We start from the raw sequence: 20,546 nt of genomic DNA, 5'->3' as shown, positions 1-20,546 counted from the left end.
GAGTGATAGAGCTAGTCCCTGTTCAGCACAGGGGAAGGAGCTTCCATCCAAGGTACTTCCTCGTGCCAATCTTAGATCTAAGACTCCTAAACAAATTCATTAGGTCTCAAAAGTTCAGGATGGTGACTAACAACTATAATTCCTTCTCTAGATTCAGGGGGATTGATTTTCAACCGTCAACCTTCAAGACTAGTACTTCTGTATAGCAAGACACACATCCCACAGAAGGTTCCTGTGTTTTGTCATAGGCCAGGATCATTTTCAGTATTGGGTGCTCCCATTTGTTCTCTGCTCCAAGAATGTTTACAGTGGTCTTTCAGTGGTGGCTGCCTGTTTGCATTGTCAAGCAATTGTAGTATTCCTGTACCTTGACGATTGGTTGCTCAAGAGTCAGTCCTACTTGAGGTGTTGATCACTGCATGGGAAGTGCTTTCTCTGTTCTTGGACTTAGTTGAATGTGGGAAAATCCACACTGAAGACCTAACTCATGTTCAGATCAATTTATAGGGGAATCCCTGGATTCTTTGGCAACCAGAGACTTCCTTCCCAGGGACAGATTTGACACTATTAAACCGTGTCCGAACTATTCACAGGAGCCCCTAGACTTCTGTCAGAAACTGTCTTCAACTTCTAGAACACATGGCAGCTTGTACTAGTGTGACACAACATATGACATTACGCCTTTGCTGTTTCCAGGGACAGCTCAGATCAGTTTACTTTACAGACTCAGCCTAGATAAACGTGTCAGTTCCTCAACAGGTGAAAACTCCCTAGACTTGTGGAATAGTCATTGCAGTGTAGGGGTGGGAGTTCTCTTCCTCCAACCGACACCAGTGCTAACTGTAACCACAGATGCATCTCTGTTAGATGGAGGCGTATCTTAGTGCTCTCCTGATACAGGAGAGATGGTCACCCCAAGAAACCACCCTCCGTATCAACCTGTTGGACTGAGTGGTCAGAAATGTCTGCTTTCATTTTCTGCCTCTCACCAGACACAGGTCTATCAAAGTCATGACAGAAACATGGCCTGCATGTTCTATATCCTTTGGCAGGGAGGAGCAGGATCCCTTTCCCTCTTTACCAAGACAATAAAGTTATGGAACTGGTGCAAAATACATCACATACAAATGTCAGCAGTGTATCTCCTGGACAGCCAAATTTTTACTGCTGATACTCTCAGCATGTGTTTGTCCCAAGACTACTAATGGGAGTTGGATTCCTAGGTTTTTGTCAGCATATTTCAGGCTTGGGGGTTCCCAGAAGTGGACCTCTTTGCCAGAGCTAAGGACAAAAATGCCATCTATTCTGTTCAAGGGGGAGTTTAGGGATCACAGTTCCTTGGGGATCCCTGCCTTCCTCAACTTGGATGACAGAGAGGCACAACAACAGTTAACAAAGGCACTCTCTAAGGGCAGATCATGGGAACTACAGCAGTTTTGATACCTACACAGGAAATCAATCAGCCTTGAAGTTCTATGGTCCCAAATAATAAATGTGTTATCAAAAATTTAGAATTAAAAATGGCAAACAAAACAGGCTGTATTACACTAGAAGCACTGATGTGATTGCTGAAACTTACTAGCAACTATTACTATTTTCAATTAGTATTTGCTCTCAAAAATATAAATTAAATAGTACGATGACATTCCTCTTCACAATGCCAAGTAAAGCAAATGATGAAGTGCTAAGAGCCCTAAAAATAACATTTTTAAAAATAAATAATGTAAAGGAGTGAAACCATGGCAGTGGTGGATTCTAAGGACAAGGCAGTCCCCTTCAGACAAGGAGAAAAGCAACTCAGACAAATTTGTGAACTGAGGCTTTATAAACCCATACGTTAATCTTTTAAATGCTATAGCCATGAATAGGGCCAGCTCTCGGCACCAGCACTCCAAGCATGTGCTTGGGGCGGCACTTTCCAAGGGGTGGCACTCCGGCTCCTTTTTTTGCTGGGACTGCAAAAAGCCGGGAACTGGCCCTGAGCGGAGGTGAGCTGTGGTGGTGGGAGGTGTGGGGAGGGGCAGAGGAACTGCCCCCCCACCGCTGCAGCTCACCTCCGCCTGCTCCCCTGAGCACACTGCCACTGCTCTGCTTCTCCCCCCTCCTTCCCAGGCTTGCTGCGCGAATCAGCTGTTTTGCGGCAAGCTTGGGAGGGAGGGGAGAGAAGCGGAGTGGGGGTGAGCTGTGGCGGTGGGGTCGCGGGGATGGCCACAGGAACTGCTCCCCCCCCCAGCTCACCTCCACCTCCTCCCCCGCATACACTGCCGCTCCGCTTCTCTCCCTTCCCTGCCTGGGAGGGAGGGGTAGGAGGGGAAATGCGGGTCACCCGGGGGAGGAGGCGGGGCCGGGGATGTGGGGAAGAGGTTGGAATGGGGCGGAGTTGGGGTGGGGCCAGGAGGGCACAGGAAATTTTTTTTGCTTAGAGTGGCAAAAAACTTGGAGCTGGCCTTGGCCATGAATGACAACTCTATCATGGCGGGTGGCACATGTGTGCATGTAAAATATGTCACTAAAGCTGGTCTCCTTTAGCAGCTCAATACATCCTGTCGGACATGGAAGAGCTGCCTTGGCTATGCAGGGGGGGGTGTATCGTGCCTTGAAGCCCACAGCCTGAGAAGCGGGTGCTGAGATGCACAGTCTAGGGTGACCAGACAGCAAGTGTGAAAAATCGGGATGGGCATGGGGGGTAATAGGCACTGATATAAGACAAAACCCCAATTATCGGGACTGTCCCTATAAAATCAGGCCATCTGGTCCCCCTAGCACAGTCCTGCATCGCTCCCTGTCCCTGACTTGGCCTCCTGCTTCCAGCTGTCTGACCCTCCTGTGTAACAGGCTTGGCCCTGCGCAGACTCCCCACTACCCTGAGTCCCTTCCCACCGGCCTCGGGAGCAGCAGAGATCAGGGCACGGTGGAATCCAGTGACGTGAGGGCAGCGGCTTCAACAGATGTTACTGAGCACGCTCAGCTCTCGAGCGCATGCTCCGTAACACCAACGCCGCCAGTGGATCCCGATGACAAGGCAGCGCCAGGAAGGGGCGTCCCGTCGCAGGGAAAGAGCCCATTGGCGCGCACGTCACGTCACGTCACGTGACGGTCTGGCGGGCTCTTCCGAATCTGCTAGTGGGGTTGGGACGACGGAGAGAGCCAACGGGCCGGGCCGGGGAGCTGGGACAGCCCCACAGGACAGGAGCCGCTGCCGTGGCGAGGTGAGCGCGGGGCGGCCTCAGCGTCCCCCCTCCGCCCCGCGCCTGAGGGGGGCCGGGCAGGACTCGCCCGCCCAGCACAACTCCCTTCCCGGGCCGGTGCCTGGGCAACTGCGCGGCCTCCAAGGCCCAGCCCAGCCCGGCGTCACCCTCGGGCCGCAGCTGTGCGAACCAGGGGCCGGGCGCCTCCTGCTCGCTGCCCGGCTGTTGTTTCTGCTGCGCTGTTCGTGTGCGCGGCGCTGTACAGATGAATCCAAGTTGGGGCCCTCACGCTGCGGAGCAGGGTCAAGGGGAGGGCCCCATCCGCCATACGTGAATAACTCTGCCTGGGGTGTGTGTAGCCCTATTGACTTCAAAGGCCCGGGGTACGTGAGTAAAGTTATTAAGGGCTGTGTTTGACAGATTGGGCCCTAAATGTCAGTTATATTTGAAGGCACCGGTTAGTTGCTGTACCAAAAATATTAATAACTGCACCCAGCTCAGTACCAATTCAAGGAGGCTCAGGTGTCACTGTAGACAAGTCAACAAAGATCTCTACTTAATATTTAATATAGAGCTGTAATCAAAAAAGCAAACAGCGTTAGGATATATAAGGAATGGGATGGCAAATAATATGGAGACTCTTGTCATATACAATGAGTGATACAGCCTCATCTGGACTATTTTGTGCAGTTGCTATCCTTCTCAAAAAGAATAATACAGACTTAGATGGGGTTCAGAAAGTGATCAGGGGGTTGGGAAAAAATCTCAGGGGGAGGGAATGAAAAGATTGGGGTTCCTGACCTTAGAAAGGAGTTGAATAATAGAGGACATGATAAAAGTGTATATAATGATGAATGGTATAGAAAAGGTAGTTTAGGAACTTCTGTTTTGCCTGCCTCATAACACAAGAACAAGGGGACAATCAACAAAACTAAAGTGGGAAATTCAGAACAGTAAAAGGAAACACTTTCACACAATCTGTGTGTAATTAGACTGTGAATGTCATTGAGGGCAAGAACTTAGCAAGATTCAAAAAGGGATTTGACATTTATGTGGATAACAAGAATATCCAGAGTTGTCATAATTTATTATTAAAAAATTTGGAAGGGGGATATTAAAGCTCATGCTCCAGGGATTTAAGATCATATCCAAGTATTAAAGTCCAAGATGAAGGCTAATGGGAACAGATTGCCACATTTGCCTGCAGTGAGATTCTTTCACCTTCTCTGAAGCATCTGGTATTAGTGACTCTTGGAGACAGGGTACTGGACTAGATGTTTTTTGTCTCTGATCCAGTATGTCAATTCTTTACATAGGTCTCTTTGGTCTCAGGGGAGCTAATAGCAACTGGGATAGATGGACATTTAAAACTCCAAAAACTATTTTGTGTATTCTGTACTTATAAATATAAGGCAAACAGATAATGACCTAGGCAGTGTTGTTTCTAAATAATTTTTTTTCTGAGTTTTCCATGAGAGGTCATTGTTAAGGCTGCGAGTTTGTCACAGAAGTCACGGATTCCATGACTTTCTGTGACCTCCATGACTTCTGCAGCAGCCACCGCTCCCCCACACTCAGCAGCAGGAGTTTGGGTGGGATGCTCAGGGCTGGAGGTTGGGAGGGAGTGAGGGCTCCGGGCGGCACTTACCTCATGGGGGCTCCCTGGAAGCAGTGACATCCCTTGGCTCCTAGAGAGATGTGCAGCCAGGGGGTTCTGCACACTGTCTCTGCCTGCAGGCACCACTCCCGTAGCTCCCATTCGCAGAGCTGCCTGGCCATGCCTCCACTGGGGCTGAGAGATGTCGCTGCTTTCAGGGAGGCAGGGAGCAGGTAGGGAGCCTGGCAGCCCTGCCAACCCCCGGCCTGTCCCTCCTCCGTCCCAGGCACCTGCAGCGCTCCCCCAGGCTGCCCCATCACCTCCCCAAGCACCTGCAGCACACACACCACCACCCCCGAGCAACCATGGCGCACCACACCCATGCACCTCAGCACCCCTGAGCTGCACCCCTCCCCAAGATTTAGTCAGGGGTATAGAGTACAAGTCATGGACAGGTCCTGAGCTATGAATTTTTGTTTACTGCCCGTGACCTCTCCATGACTTTTACTCAAAATACCGTTACTAAAATGTAGCCATTGTTCCTTTAATTGTTGCAGGTCTTTCTCACATCACTTTTCCCAACATCCAAAACTTCAGGCTAGATCTCTTAAACTCCTACAGAAATATATATGGAAAAAAATCATAAACTTCCCTGCCAGGAGCCAAATTTGTTTAGTATGTGTTGGGACCAGATAAATATCGGGGATATAATCAACTCAAAGTATGTCATGAAGTGCAGACCTGATTCACATCTTCAGAATAATGTCTTTGTAATCCTTTATGTCAAGGGAATTTGGTGCTAAAATGAGTCTCCAAGAGTGGTGGATAATCAACAAGAAATCCTATAAAGAGATCTTTGATATCACACTCTTCATCATAAAATTACATTTTGGAAAATTCTCTGTTAAATCCCCTATCGTTTTTTATTCAATGACCTTAAAACTTTGTAGTGAGTTGCACAAAGAGAAAAATACACATAAGGAATTAATCATTCGCTGTAATATACACACAGTTTAATACCATGTGGGAGAGAAAAGTTCCTGTATTCTATGATGAAAAAAGCTGTGGAACAAGCGCAGTATGTTTAGAAACATTTGATTGTCTTGTGGAAGAGAAGCATGTTTGAGCAGGGGATTTTTGTGATGCTACAAATATTGTATTTTCTCTTAGGGAAGTTGTATTTAATATTTGGTGCAATGGCCATGCAAATGCAATATGAAGCAAATGCAGAGACATCAACTGAGGAAGAGAGCTTGGGTCCACAGCCCATATCTAGGCTAGAGGTATGTAAAGAGTGGCTAGCTCACAAACTGTTTGCCAAACAAACCAACAATCTTTATCTTTAACTAGAATTGCGTTTAAAAGTTGTCACTGTCTTGCCTACTTGACTTTTGTCAAAGAAGAAAAATCTTGTCCAGAAATGTATTTAAAAAATGTGAAAGATTAACTTCAGGAATGCATTAATACGAAACACAATGTTCAGTTACCACTCTAATAATATACTGGTACTCCAGGGCTTGTAATAAATGCTCTGAAACCAAATAAAACTGTAACTTTGCTCATAAAGAGGTTAGATTCTGAACCACACCATAAAATTAACATGCTGAATATCCTGTTGGGGCAGGATGGACTCCTTTTCCTGAAATTGTACTGCTCCTTCTTCAATAGCTAATAAGCCAAATAGTGCCTGTTTCATATGATGTGGTATCTTTAACACTGATACTGACACATGCAAATAGTTTATAGTATAAAGGAGAATTTATGGAGAGAAGCAGTCATTTCAGCTATGGTTTTATTTGCAATTGGATGGGGAAGATGACACTCATTAATGTTGCCTTGTAGTATTAGACTTCTAGTGTGATCCAGCTCCCACTGACGTCAATTAGAGAGTTTCCATTGACGTCGGTGGAAGTTGGATCAGTGTGTCTGCTCCTGAATGTCCTAGATATATATATTTTTTTCTTTCAGCAATGTGGTATAAATGCAAATGATGTTAAGAAGTTGGAAGAAGCTGGATTTCACACAGTTGAGGCTGTTGCTTATGCACCAAAGAAGGAGCTACTAAATATTAAAGGCATCAGTGAAGCCAAAGCTGACAAAATCTTGGTAATTATACTTTGCAGTTACATAAACAATTTAATCCAATTAAATAAATAAGTGATCTTGGGGACCTCAATTTGTTGGTGCCTAGCACTTTTTGAAAACAAAGCCCCTTCAAAGTGTCTCAAGTGGGCCTCCTGAAACCACTAATTACCTTTTAAAAATCTTGGTGCTTCTGGTGAATACTCTTAAGCCAATGGGAGAGAGATCAGCATAAACTGTGTTGCTCAGGGGTGTGGATTTTTCACAACCCTGATAATTATATCGAAGTAAGTATGTACTATAGACCTGGCCTAAGTTTGTTCTTCGTGACAAACAATGTGAAGCCTACAGCTTAAGGGAAAATATGCAAAAAGCCACAGGGTCACATTGTTTTTCTGAAAATAACCTTCATTTTGTCATACAAGTATTTTAACATATTTACTTTTAAAACAGTTTAAAAACTCTGTTTACTATTACTTGGTTACATTCCCGTATTTTCCTATAAAGTCAAATTTGTAAAAACTGAAGGAAGAGTTTTTGCTTGGTGGTGGGCAAGCTGGAGATACAAAAAAGACAACTTTACTATGAATAAAAAACCCTAAAAGTAATTTTTTTTTTTTTGTCATGAAAGTCATGGCAATGACTAATACACAGCCTTACAAATTGGCAGGAAGGCCCTATTTACTGGTCAGGTCACTGTGGTGTGTGTTCTTGCTAATATTTGTTATAAATCAGTGAAGATAGTTTTATAAAACTGCTGTTTACTGGGGGCCCTGTCTACTTTTGGCTTGTAAACATATTGACCAGAACAGTGTATTTAAAAACAGTTTTTTAACACAGTCCTGCCTGAACATGGTTCAATGTATCCACTTTATAGCAATACCTATAAAACCATGCTACAGCAGTGTTGGTACATTCATAGTGAGAACATTTGAGAACTGTTTGTAGTTGTATGTTTTGTGACTTCTGTCCAATGATATCAAAGCAGCCATGAACTCTGGATTGACAACTGAGTTGGAAATTGTGAGTAATACAGATGTTAACACTGCGTGCATCTGTATTACTGGAAGTGATAGGTCAACTGGTATTCTTTAAATTACTCCATTCTGTAGCACTGGCCACTTTTCAGATTTGTTAACTGTGTACTATAGACAAGAATAGACGTCTGCTGCAGTTGGTCTCTTTTGATTGAGTGAACCCTGAGTTACTGTATCATGTAGCATCTTCTAATTCAGAATGCTCTTAAGACACTGAACCACTTGTCATTCATCAAAATATAAGCTGATAAAACTCAAAGCTTTCCTCGCCGCATATATTTGCTTACCAACAATAGGGGGCTAGCTAGCTTTCGAAATAAAATATGTGCACATGCTAAATATTTCTATCTTCACACATGGAGGAATAAGGCAAGTTAGTTTTTGTGAAAATGATTGTTGCTGTAAAATAGGCAAAATAGATTCTGGAGATATTTCTTTGAATGAGATTTATTTCCAACTATGAGGTACAAGTAACTGAGGGTATAATCTGACCAGCTGAAATACATGCCAATTTTTGTAAATGCTTCTCCACGTCGTGGAAGAGGAAAATTCCTGTATTTGTTAGTTTTACAAGAGATAATACAACTTGTAAACACACAATATGTCTCCCCTTCACTCTATATATAGTTTGGTTTTGTTATCCTTGTCTTCAGGCAGAAGCAGCTAAAGTGATTCCAATGGGTTTCACCACAGCAACGGAGTTCCACCAGCGGAGGTCCGAGATCATCCAGATCACCACTGGATCCAAAGAACTTGATAAACTGCTTCAAGGTGTTAATTCTACTTATCATCTTTGTGCATTATTTTAGATAGCTCTCCTGTCACTTCTGGAAATCATAAACCCCACATGAGAAGTGCATGGTCTAAGGATTTTTCTGCTAACTGCTCTGGAATCTCCTTAGCACTGCTCTGCCTTATAATGATCAATTGCACTCAGCTAGCACCTGCAGAGAAAGCTGCAGAAGTTCCAATAGGAAAGGAACTTCACTGGATGTGGGAGGACACAAAGACACAGTTTTACATTTTAAATACATTTCCTGTTATTGACTATTACTAAAGTTTTATTGAGAAACAGAAGCAAGTATTTGCTTCTCCCTAATCCCCTCTCTTTTCTCCCCCCGCCTACATGAGAAATGCGAAGTAGAATGGTGTTCCCCTTAACTTAGCTAACCTGTTCTCACAAGAACTCTGTTATCTGGCCTTCTTATCCACAACATGCACAAACCCAGGTACCCAGACTGTTGTCATAATTAATTAGTTAATTGAGCTTTGAAATGTAAGTGATCACTTCTAAAACTAAGCTACGCAGATACAGAAAACATATGTGACAGACAAGTCCCCGTAACTCTGAAATGATATGCTTGTGTTGTGCATTTATAGCCTATGATGTTAATATAAGTGTGATTGTTTTTTCTTTTCCAGGGGGAATAGAAACAGGGTCCATAACTGAGATGTTTGGGGAATTCCGCACTGGGAAGACACAGTTGTGTCACACGCTGGCAGTAACCTGTCAAGTGAGTAGTTGGTCATTTTATTAAAATCAAATATGTATTTAGAAAAAAATTGTTTGTGTCCTTGCCAATCAAAGTACCTTTCTCACTCATGCAACTAAGCATGCAGCTAAAAAGGTAGTGCAAAAAATCTGTAGTCACATATACTGTACAGCAGAAACCATCCAGACTTTGCGACACCATGGACTGAATTGGCAACTTGCTAGGATCTCGTGTACCAGGCTTACTCTGCTTGTAGGGGTAACTTTAGTAGAGATTCGATATATTTAAAAAGAAACCTGTGATAGATATCAAGCATGGAAATAAAAACCAAATTATGTTAAGTAGAACTACAGAAATAATAAATGGTACTCAGGAAGCTAGTTGTTGCCTTGCTTTGGTTCTTTGGGGAAGTTTGGGATCTGAAAACAAACTTTCTGGTTTCTCTGTTACCAGCAAAAAACCTCTCTCCTTGCCAACAACTGAGAAAAGGGAGGTGAAGCTGTTTACATGAGCCCAACTCATCCCCTGTCCAGCTGCTTGTGTTTTACATGTCTCTAGCTTCATCTCATGTCCTTTCATACAAGTGTCAATTGGCTCTTGTTATCAGACAATACATAAGTGTAAGGTGGAAATGGTTACTTAAGATTGAATAAGAGGGTTGTCTTTAAATTAGTTTCTTATGCATATTATGACAAGGACAGAGTATTCAACTTGACCACTTAAGTTAGGGTGCATAAGTCAGCATTTTTGTGTTCAAATTGGTTATTGGGCGCTCGGGTTTTAGGAACCTTAGTGCTGATTTGTGCACTTGGTATAGAGTTGAGTACCCTAACTTATGTGTCCATTTTGAAAATTAGGCTCCTGTACTGAGGTTTTTCAGTTTCCAGCTTGGCTCTCAGACAGAGGAAGGCTATTTGGCTCACTGATTCTGGTGTATCACTAAATGTACTAGTATCAGTAGGGTATGAGGCAGTAATTGGCTTTAATTTCCCAGACCTGAAAACTGTGTTCAGTGACATTTATTTGTTGTTCTCATTAGCTTCCCATTGACCGAGGTGGCGGCGAAGGAAAGGCCATGTACATCGACACAGAAGGTACCTTCCGCCCAGAACGTCTGCTTGCAGTGTCTGAAAGGTCTGTACTTACGGTTAGAAATTCACTGGCTCTAGTTAAAACAAATGCATGCATTGCCTCATCAGTAAGTTGTCCAGTGATCACATTGTACATCAACTTGACTCCTTATATATACTTCAGTGGAAGCTGCATGTAAGGACAGTTCCTACAAGATCTTCCCACATTACAGCTGTCCACCTATATAGAAGTTTGAAATAGTATGCATACATTGCCTTTTGGCAAACACATTTTGTGACACAAGTTCTCCAACTTTATTGAACGGCAAGAATAACTAGCCTTTATTACAGCTCCTGACACTAATTTACTTTTTAATAGCTGTTCCTTGTAAACCCAGTTCTGCCTGAAGTGCTGTACATTCAAAAGATTTCATTTTGAGCTTAGCCTACAAATATTACTGTAGAAACAATAGAGGATCCCATGTGTAAACCTCTTCACGATATCTATTAGAACTAGGTTCTTGTCAGAAAAGGTGGGCCAACATTCACAATCTCTGAAACGCTGTAAAATCTATTGTCCCTTCTTCAAAACTGCAGCTGGGTCACCGTTGACCTCCATTTCAAAGGATTCTAAAATGCTTTACAAACTTGTATATATGCCACAACTCTGATTATTTTTGGGAAGGCACCAAAAATCTTGTCCCTGCAAGGATCCTTATCAGTGTGTATAAAGCCTGAGTTGCTGGTTCCACTGATTAGAGACAGCCAAGTAGTTCTACTTCTGTGGAGCTTGAGAGCTCTGCAGGATTAAGCACAGTGTCTTTGGCACTTTACACGTGACTGTTGTTTAAATGAAACATTGGGGTATATCTGAACGTCACTTAGTCTGGATTCAAGTACATCATTTGACTATAGCATTCCCACTGGACTACTGCAACTTTAACAGAGTAAAGCCATGTCAGAGGTTAGGACAGGAAGTGAAGATATTATAGGCAACTGAAATGGCAGAAGAATTTTAGGGAAGCAGAATGTAACTCCCCGGTTTGGAATTTGGCTGTAAATCTGAGGCTAACACTTCTAGTACTGTAATAATTAACAGATCTAGTTAACTCATTCACGTTGTGAGTGACTAGAATCACAGCACTAGACCAGAGGGATCAGCAGCATTAATTAACCAAAACACCCTGCCAGCTGGACTTCCCAATAAAATGAACATTGTGTTTCTGGCCTGCAGCCTGTTGCATCGTGCAGAAAGACTGGTTTGATTTGGATACAACGGTTAAGATGTTCTGCAGAGCTCTAACAGTAAAAGTATTCAGCTGGCTTCCTGCTTTCCTCTGGCTAACCTGCTTCGGGTTTGTGGTTTGTCAGAATGCTGTCTGCTTTTGGAAAAAACCTGCCCTGCACCAATTTCCTGTCTTAAAAAAAATCCCTTTACTTGTTTCCTCCTGGAGTAACTAGTACACACACAGGCAAGGTTTATCAATCTGTAAGTGATTGTGCCCTCTCAATCCACCCAACGGTGTTTCCTTCTAGAGGCCCTGGCTGTCATTAGAGACTTCCTCAGCACTATACCCTTCTCATTCCTCAGCACATTTCTTCTGGGGGTGGTGGTCTGTGCCAAGACCCCACATGAGCTGTATTATGGGGAAAGCCACAGCTGCTTCACTTGCTTTGGATGACTTCATAGCATGATCTATATTGTAAAATCACACAGCACAGCTACCAGTCTATATGCAACATACACTCAGAGTCCATAGGCCTTTCCATGACTATATTTGGTAAACCAAATATGCTGTATGGCAACAAACTGGTACAACTACCAGCTTGTGGGCCAACACACTTGTCTTTGTGGAAGGAAGTACTTAACCAGCTGTTCTCTAAATTTTAAGGGACCTCTGGGTCATTATCAATATGCCCAATGGCAAGAAATCAGTCATAAAGGTGGCTCCAACCTTTAGTAATGGAGCAGTGACTGAAGAATTGCAGATAGAGGATTGTTTATTACTCTTTACATAAATCTCTTGAATTTATAATCAAATAAAATTCAAATTAGTTCATGAATCTTTTTTCAGTCTTGTAATGTTTTATTGGAGTATCACACTGCCTTTAGTGTATTCCATTGCAGGATGGTAATTTGTGTTTTCATTCTCTTGTTCTCAAGTTTGTTTTGCGGAGGTGTCCTGGATGGTGGTGGGTGGCTGCTGTTTCTAGGCAGTAAGATCCTGTGAGTTCAATGGGGAGATCACCTTTATTTTCAAGTTAATTGCTCTTTTTATCACCAGTTTTTATTTACCTATAAGAATATCTCTACCTACCTACCTGTAGGGTCAGTTTAATCTAGCCTTCAGGTGCACCTGCTAGTTAACTGTTGTAGGCAAAGTTGCAGAATCTCCCAAGTTGTTCCCATCTGATTTGTTTCTCTAGGTATGGCTTATCTGGCAGTGATGTCCTTGATAATGTGGCATATGCTCGAGCATTTAACACAGACCATCAGACCCAGCTCCTGTATCAGGCATCTGCTATGATGGTTGAATCAAGGTAACAAAACTGACAAACAGAAATAACTTGTGCGCTCTTAAATGACAATACTGTAAAGTTACCCAAAATGAAGGACAAGTGTGTGGATTGCATAATTGCAAAACAGATACTAAAAATTAAGTTTTCATCAAATACTTTAAAACATATCTACACTCTATAATACCTGTCATGAGAGCAGTCTTGATTCTTTTCAGAAGAGACAATGGGTCATCCTGCTAAAAGAGGGATCCAGCCAATGAGCCTCATGTGAAACTGCAAATATTTGTAAATACGAGATGTTCCGTAACTGCTGGTGAAATTTTGGGTGATTCTGACTCATGCTGTTGTAGGTTGGAGAGTAGTATTTTACAAAGAATAGGTGCCAGCAATAGATGCAGTTCAGTTCACATTAATTTTTAGGAAAGGGGAAATTGAATTCAAATGTTGAGTGTTAAAGAACTGTGATATAATCAGAGGGCTGTGATGGATTTAATTTAGTTTAGAATTAAAATTAGTAGTTGAACTGGAGAGAAGAGTAAACTGATGATGTAGGTATCTGCCCGGCCCCTGAGCCCAGGCCAGGGAGGCTAGCCCCCGGCCCCTCCCCTGCTGTCCTCCCTCCCCTGAAGCCTCAGCTCACTGTGCTGCCAGGCAGCTCAGCACCAGCATACCCCCCACAGGGGAGAGCAGGGAGGGAGGCTCACCCGCAGCCTCAGGGGGCAGGCGGGAGGTGCGGGAGGCAGGAACGCAGCGAACGTAGCCGGAGGACTCCGAAGGAGCATTGCAGCCGGCTGGAGAGAAGCGGCCCTTTAAAGGGGAAACTGCTGCTTCTCTCCAGTTGCGCGCCTGCCCCTGCCACTCCTGAGTCCTCCGCCTATGTTCGCAGGGCCACATTCCAAAAGGGGCTGGGGGAGAGGGGGTTGAATAGGGAGTGGGGTCTCAGGGGGGCGGTTAGGGGCCAGGGGGTCCCAGGAGGGGGCGGTCAGGGGATAGGGGGTGGGAGTCCTGGGGGGGCCTGTCGGGGGCAGGGATGTGGATAGGGGCCGGGGGGCAGTCAGGGAACTGGGAGCAGGGGGTTGGATGGGGGTGGGGTCCCGGGGGGCGGCTAGGGGCAGGAAGTGGGAGGGACTGGGGGCCAGGCTGTTTGGGGAGGCACAGCCTATTAGCTCATACTATTTCGCAACCCCGATGTGGCCCTCGGACCAAAAAGTTTGCCCACCCCTGATCTAGGAACTGTTCATTAAAGGCTTGATCTTCCAAGGTGCTGATCACTCTGAGCTGATGAATTAAAGCACATTCTTACAAGTTCTGATACATGTGAGTAGCCCCACTGAAGTTGATGGGCTACTTACATCCCTGAGTAGTTAGTTGAAACAGATCAGAGTGCTAAGCACCTGGTAGAATTGAGCCCTACTGTTGGGGCGACTCCATCCTGCTCCAGAACCTTCAAACTTTGACTAACTGTAGTGCTAGTTGTCATAGTTCCTAAACTACTGCAGCCTCTTCATGCACCATAGCAATGTACTGAGTGAGACATGCTAGGCGCACAGTGCTACGGGTATTGATGTTCAGTAAGCGGTGGGTTGGTGAGTTCAGCCCCATTTGAAAATGTATTTGGGTTGGTACCAGCTGTGTTCTCCTCTCTAGAAAACCTGACCATTCTTGAGGAAACCCGACCCGTAGAGTGTGCACTAAGCCACATCTACCCTGAGAACATAAGAATGGCCATACAGGGTCAGTGCCAGTCCTCTCTCATACTCTTGAAACAACTGAGGAGAGAGGTAGGAGAGAAGAGTTTAGCACCATCTTAATTATGGGGAAATGGGTATGGTCTTTAGATCATTACGCATTGTATAACTATTGTATTACAGAGGTGTCTTTTAAAAAATATCGCTCCTGATAGTTGGAAGGACAGTTACGTTGATTTATTATTTTGTTTCAGTAAATGCCCGCAATGTGCTGGACATTGTACAAAGACAAACGAAGGTTCCTGCCCTGAAATGCTTATGAGAGCCAGACAGGCATTGAAAGTAATACATATGCCATGTTCTCTAGGTATGCATTGCTGATCGTGGACAGCGCCACCGCCCTATACAGGACTGATTACTCTGGCAGGGGTGAGCTGTCGGCCAGGCAGATGCATTTGGCCAGATTTTTGCGTATGCTACTTCGACTTGCAGATGAGGTAAACTGTCAGTGGACTGTCTCCTTCATTCCCCATATTATTTCATTCTCTGAGTAACCACTTTCTGCAACATTTCCTTTTCCTGGAGTTTGCTTCATACACAGGATTTTCCACATATTCGTACATCTCCCAATATCAGTCTGGGGAGGAGAGTTGACTGGACCTCACTAGCTCTAGAATGGGAAAGTAGTGCCTACAGAGGAGCTCTGTTTACCAGGGAGTTTGGCTTTTACTAGCTCTATCTGTGAAAAAGAAACGAAACTTGATTTTGTGCCTCTTTCCTAATAGTTTGGTGTGGCAGTTGTGATCACTAACCAGGTGGTAGCACAGGTAGATGGAGCTGCCATGTTTTCTGCAGATCCCAAAAAGCCCATTGGAGGGAACATCATAGCACATGCCTCAACCACAAGGTAAGACCACATTCCTAAATTCCATTCATGTTGTTCTTCAAAGTCTTCATGAAGCCATTATTAACTAGACACCTAAATGTTTCTGATTTTTTTTTTTTTTTTTTTTTTTTTTTTTTTTCCCCAAAAACTTAAGGGCATCTTTGATCACTGAAAGGTGACTTTTATTTCCAATTAATGTGGTGAAATTAGGGTAGCTTTATGCTACCAGAAATGTAATGTTGGCTTTCAGTAAGTCAACAGTATTTGAATAAATTGCTTTGTTTTTCTCTTCATCAGGCTCTATCTAAGAAAAGGCCGAGGTGAAACCAGAATATGCAAAATTTATGACTCTCCTTGCCTTCCTGAGGCTGAAGCTATGTTTGCTATTAATGCTGATGGAGTGGGAGATGCTAAAGACTGAGGAGCCCATTCCATTTCACTAGTAACAACATGAGGCTGTTAACCAAAGGAGGCTGCCTTCTCTTTATGGCCAACTTTTACTGATGCTCTCCTAGTGCAGCCACTGGAAAGGCTGCCTGAGGAATCTGTCACATTTGTGTGACTACACAGATATGTTTGGGACACATCACGGGTTGGAGGAGTTTTTCTCTTGGGGCTATAGTTGCATGTTAATCTAACATGGTTTCTTTAGAACACCCGAGAGGGTCATAGTTTCCATTGCCATAATTCCCCTGACAACTGTTGCTACAATTGGATGCGTCCAATGGAAGTAGCACAGTAGTGTTGTTACTGCAGTTGGTAACAATTTGTAATATTTTTTTTGTGTGGATTCTATGCAAGGTTATTGGGTTTGTCAAATGGGAGAAGTGATAACTTAAACATTTTCCCAGTTATTTTAATGATTCAGAAATAAAACATACACAAGAATAACCGCTGCATTGTGTAGCTCCAATGAAGATCACTACATACTAATTCCATTCTTTTGGCTGTTGAAAACATCCTCTGTTTTTGAATTTGCATTTGTGTGGATTTCTTTTCTATCTCAATAGCACTGAATGAGAATCTGTTTTTAATAAAGGAGTCATGAAATATTGGTTATATCAGTGGTTTCTGGGATTCAGACAGCCACCAGTTCAGACTACTGCGTTTTGTGCTGAGCCAATGAGTAGAAAGTACATTAGTCTGCACTGGTGCTGCTGATTCCCAGAACCTGAATTACTAGCTACAACTTTTTCTTTGTAGGTTCCTTTGCACAGCCAAAGCTAAGCACACTGTAACTCTGTGCGATAAGTAGCTTGTAGACCCCCTTTGGGAGTACTTTTGAGATTAGATCTTAGCCATGTAAATAATCCTTTTACACAAGGGGTAATTGTGATTTAGGATTGATTAAAGTTAGTCATAACGGTAATGACTGGCAGTGAAAATGGTGTCTCCTTGTTTCATTCTTTGTCCATACCTGCTTCACAACTGTTTCCGGGGAATGGAAGGGAGGAAAACATATAATTCTGGGGAACAGAAGGGAGGAAAACATATAATTGAGTCTAACTGTGACTATTAAACTAAACTGTGTACTATCTTAATGATCAAATACTTCCCTTCAGTAACATTAAGATGCTTTTATCCTGTAAATTCCTGTCTCTTTGTACTGATGGCAGAAAACTGTCCCCCTTCCTTTTCCTTCATATAGAGAGGGCCATATCAACTGCTGTACTGATTCCATTCAAAACAGCTATTCACTAGGACTGGCTTCAATGGAATTAAGGTACTGTAAGAACCAGCACCTCTAATGAAAATGTGTTGATCCAGGCTAAGAAGTAATAGCAGTAATACTGAAACTACTATAAGTTTGGTGCCTTTCAGTGAAAAAGAGGCTCAGCACTTTAGCATACACACACTATAGGCAGGGCTGGTAGCTCCTCCTATTATTTGACTGACATTTTCAGTTTATCATTTTGCCAGATTTTAACTATCGGGGCTGACATTTTTCCAGGCTGGGTGTCATCTTTCAGCTGAATTGTTTTTTTTAAATTTCAGCCAAGAGTTTGGATATTTTCAGAAATAAGGCTAGAGAAAAATACTCTGTTCTGCGCTTTTCTTTGAGAGGCTCTATCTCAGATCCTTTAGACAGGGCCTTTAAATGTGGCAGAGAGCTAGCTTTTGGGTCAAGGATGTGCTTTTTTGTGATTAAGGAGACTGGCACTGAGACAGCACAGACTACCTTAATTCAGCCATTTCTTAACTTTTGAGTGTTTGACTTTGCTGCCTTAATGTTCTTTTAACATAGTTTTTTGTATACAATATAAAGTTGCAGTCACCTCTAGTATAAAACACACCTATTGTTATACAGCACACAATACTACACCACAATTTAGAAAATCACAAACATTATTCAGTTTGTAATTGCACACAATGTAATTAGCTCTAGTGAAATTTACCCAGTAAACTGGAATTAATATTTCTCCACAAAATGCCATGAAATCTGTTTTAAGTTTGATATGAAACCAACCCTCCAATAGCAGACTTGCCCCTTCATATCATGCTGGATAACCAGTTCAGTTCTAACTCAGAGAAATGTCACCTACTGAATTTGCCAACACACTATTCTATTCTAGATAGGTTCTTATACCATATTTATCACTCTGGTATCAGTGCCTTCTAGTAAGGCATTAAGCAACATGACTAACATCTGTCACGTGTGTATCCTCTAATCCTTCCCAGGGGGAGAAGCATGTGCAGTGGAATGTCTTGTTTCAGTAGGTTTATACTGTGCGTTGCTATAAATTTGTTAGAGACGGCAATGAGCCTTGCAGTTGGAACAGAAGATGGTCAGGTTTGTGATGATCCTTCGTTCCTGGTGACATTCATTCCACAGTCTCAGACCAGCCCCCAGGAAAGCTTTATCTCCTGCAGAGATGCACATTTTTACAACAGATTTTCATTGCAGGTGTCCTACTAATTAGCAGCTAAATCTGACAGTTTAGTTTCTGAGATTTAATCTGAGAGCTGTTTGAGTTTAAAGGCCTCTCTTGTCTATGAAGACTTTTTTTGGTGCATAGTAATGCCAGCTCTTCTTTTTCTAGCAGATAACTACTCCTGAATTTGCAGAGAACAAGGTTAGCTTTATCCAGCTTTCAGCAGCACTGACATGGGAAAGTTCCATTTCCAGTCTTGTCCTACTATATATTGTGTTGCTTCTGCTGTGATTTGACAGCATCTGATAATATAGTATCTCTGTTTGGATCTCCCTGTATGTTAGCTCCGTAAAATTAAACTGATGCTACTAATCCAATTTTTTTCTCCATTTCTAACACTAACTTTTGCACAGTTGCAATTACTCCTGAAGTTCTTACCTGTATTGGTATCAAATTGCTACCCTCCATAAAAACTCTGGTTTCTACACAGGCTAAGAGATGTTTAGCTGTAGTTGCAAGACTTAGAGCTAAGCATTTAGGGGGAAATGGAGGTAAAATTTTCAAAAACATCTAAGTTACTTAAAGCCTAAACCTATTAAAAGTCAGTGGGATTTAGGCTCCTAAAGTACTTAGGAAATTTTGCCCAATGTAACTTTTGTTTCATCCAGAGAGCTGGCCAGCTAGGCATTTCCCCATGAAGGCTGATAGTGCTCATCACACAGCCATGATTTGTATGTTTGAAATAATAATCCTCTTTGAAACATGTTAAATGCTTAAAAATAAGCCTGTCATCCACATCTCCCTTGATCTCAAGGGAGCATAGCTAATATTGCTTTTCCTGTAAATACTTTTCCTGTTGTCTCCTTGTAGCACTTTCCTTGACACTTCTAAAAAAGGTGTCCTTGAGAGCACTGGGATGTGATCAGTCCACAGGGTGGTTATAAATTCAGAGAGCTGCTCTTTTTACAGCAGACCACACTGTTCAAGACAGTTTTGCTAAGAACCTAAATTGGAGTCTAGACATGACTAATTTGAAAGGATTATTGTTGAGCTGAAAGTTTCAGAGTGCATGACAATCTGTGTACTTAGAAGTATTAGTAGGTAGGGGAAATCAGGGGACTGAAGTATTTGGATTAATTAAGAGTTATACATGCCCAGAGCTTGATGTTTTGCTTTTTCTTCCCCGCCTCCCCAGAGGCCCATTGACAGCTGTATTACAGTTGACTGTAATATATCCTGCTGCCTGGACCAACCATAGTGGTTTCAGCACTGGTTAGTTACCAGTCACGAACGTCCTGGTGCCGGTCCTCTGAGGAATGACACATCTGCTCTGCATCTCCAGGAAAACTGGCAACGCTATTGGCTACATAATTTGCATTTTGTACACAAATTGAAAAGCGGCATGATTCAAATGTGAAATGCAGAAACCATGGGGCCTGAGGAATTGAACTCGGCTCACAGTTGGAGGAACATGCACATAGTGTCATGCTGTTGAGAAATATTTCAGTGTTCTCTCATAAGAAAACAGTTCCAACTCATAACTTGCTGCATCTTACTTTGTGGGCAGATAGCTGGCTGAGTTTATTGCATTGTGTGTGGTCAGTAAACTTTTCCTAACTAGCCAGCTTCAGAAGCATATGCTAAATTTTTCCAGATGTAGACATGCTAGTGCAAGCGTAAAGAAAGCACTATTCAATGGCTCCAGTTATCCCTTTTTGTTAGCTTTGCAAATATACAAACCCACTGTGGGACAACAGAGCTTGCCTGTGGAGGGGATCTTTGTTGAAGGTCAGAATTCAGATGGAAAACAGAAGCATTTCTGCACATGGTTTGTGTTATCTCAGCAGTTCTCAGACTGGGTCGGGACCCCAAATAGTAGGTCACAACCCCATTTTAATGGGGTTGCCAAGACTGGCTCAGACTCGCTGGGGCCCAGGGCCAAAGCCAAAGGGCTTCAGCCTGGGGCATCGGGGTGCAGGTTACTGGCCCCCTGCCTGGGGCTGAAGCCCTTTGCTTTGAGCCCCCCCTACCCCAGGGTGGCAGGGCGCAGGAAGACTCAGGTCCCCCCTATTGGGGTCACTAGTAATGTTTGTTGTCAGCAGGGGGTTGTGG

At 43.2% G+C, this 20,546-nt stretch overlaps 1 protein-coding gene across 1 annotated transcript; it reads left to right on the top strand.

The window, feature by feature from the left end:
* Positions 1-3,109: 3,109 nt before the first annotated feature.
* On the top strand, positions 3,110-17,284 carry RAD51 (RAD51 recombinase). Its single transcript, XM_054028271.1, has 10 exons — positions 3,110-3,209; positions 5,956-6,068; positions 6,754-6,891; positions 8,558-8,675; positions 9,327-9,418; positions 10,437-10,531; positions 12,895-13,008; positions 15,043-15,172; positions 15,461-15,582; positions 15,859-17,284. Exons 2-10 carry the CDS (start codon positions 5,982-5,984, stop codon positions 15,980-15,982), a joined length of 1,020 nt encoding a protein of 339 aa, XP_053884246.1. The 5' UTR covers positions 3,110-3,209; positions 5,956-5,981; the 3' UTR covers positions 15,983-17,284.
* The last annotated feature ends 3,262 nt before the right edge of the window (positions 17,285-20,546 follow it).

Source organism: Malaclemys terrapin, chromosome 4 (genome assembly GCF_027887155.1).
Source record: "Malaclemys terrapin pileata isolate rMalTer1 chromosome 4, rMalTer1.hap1, whole genome shotgun sequence".
Lineage (NCBI taxonomy): Eukaryota > Metazoa > Chordata > Testudines > Emydidae > Malaclemys > Malaclemys terrapin.
Note: the sequence above shows the minus strand (reverse complement) of the source record. Positions and strands in the feature narration are given on the sequence as shown.

What these genes read in the sequence shown, in the direction of transcription:
- RAD51 (XM_054028271.1), top strand. Translation starts at nt 5,982, where the DNA reads ATGGCCATGCAAATGCAATATGAAGCAAATGCAGAGACATCAACTGAG. An exon ending in CCAAAGCTGACAAAATCTTG is followed by an intron (nt 6,892 to 8,557) that starts GTAATTATACTT and finishes CCTTGTCTTCAG; the next exon opens with GCAGAAGCAGCTAAAGTGAT. An exon ending in CGCTGGCAGTAACCTGTCAA is followed by an intron (nt 9,419 to 10,436) that starts GTGAGTAGTTGG and finishes TGTTCTCATTAG; the next exon opens with CTTCCCATTGACCGAGGTGG.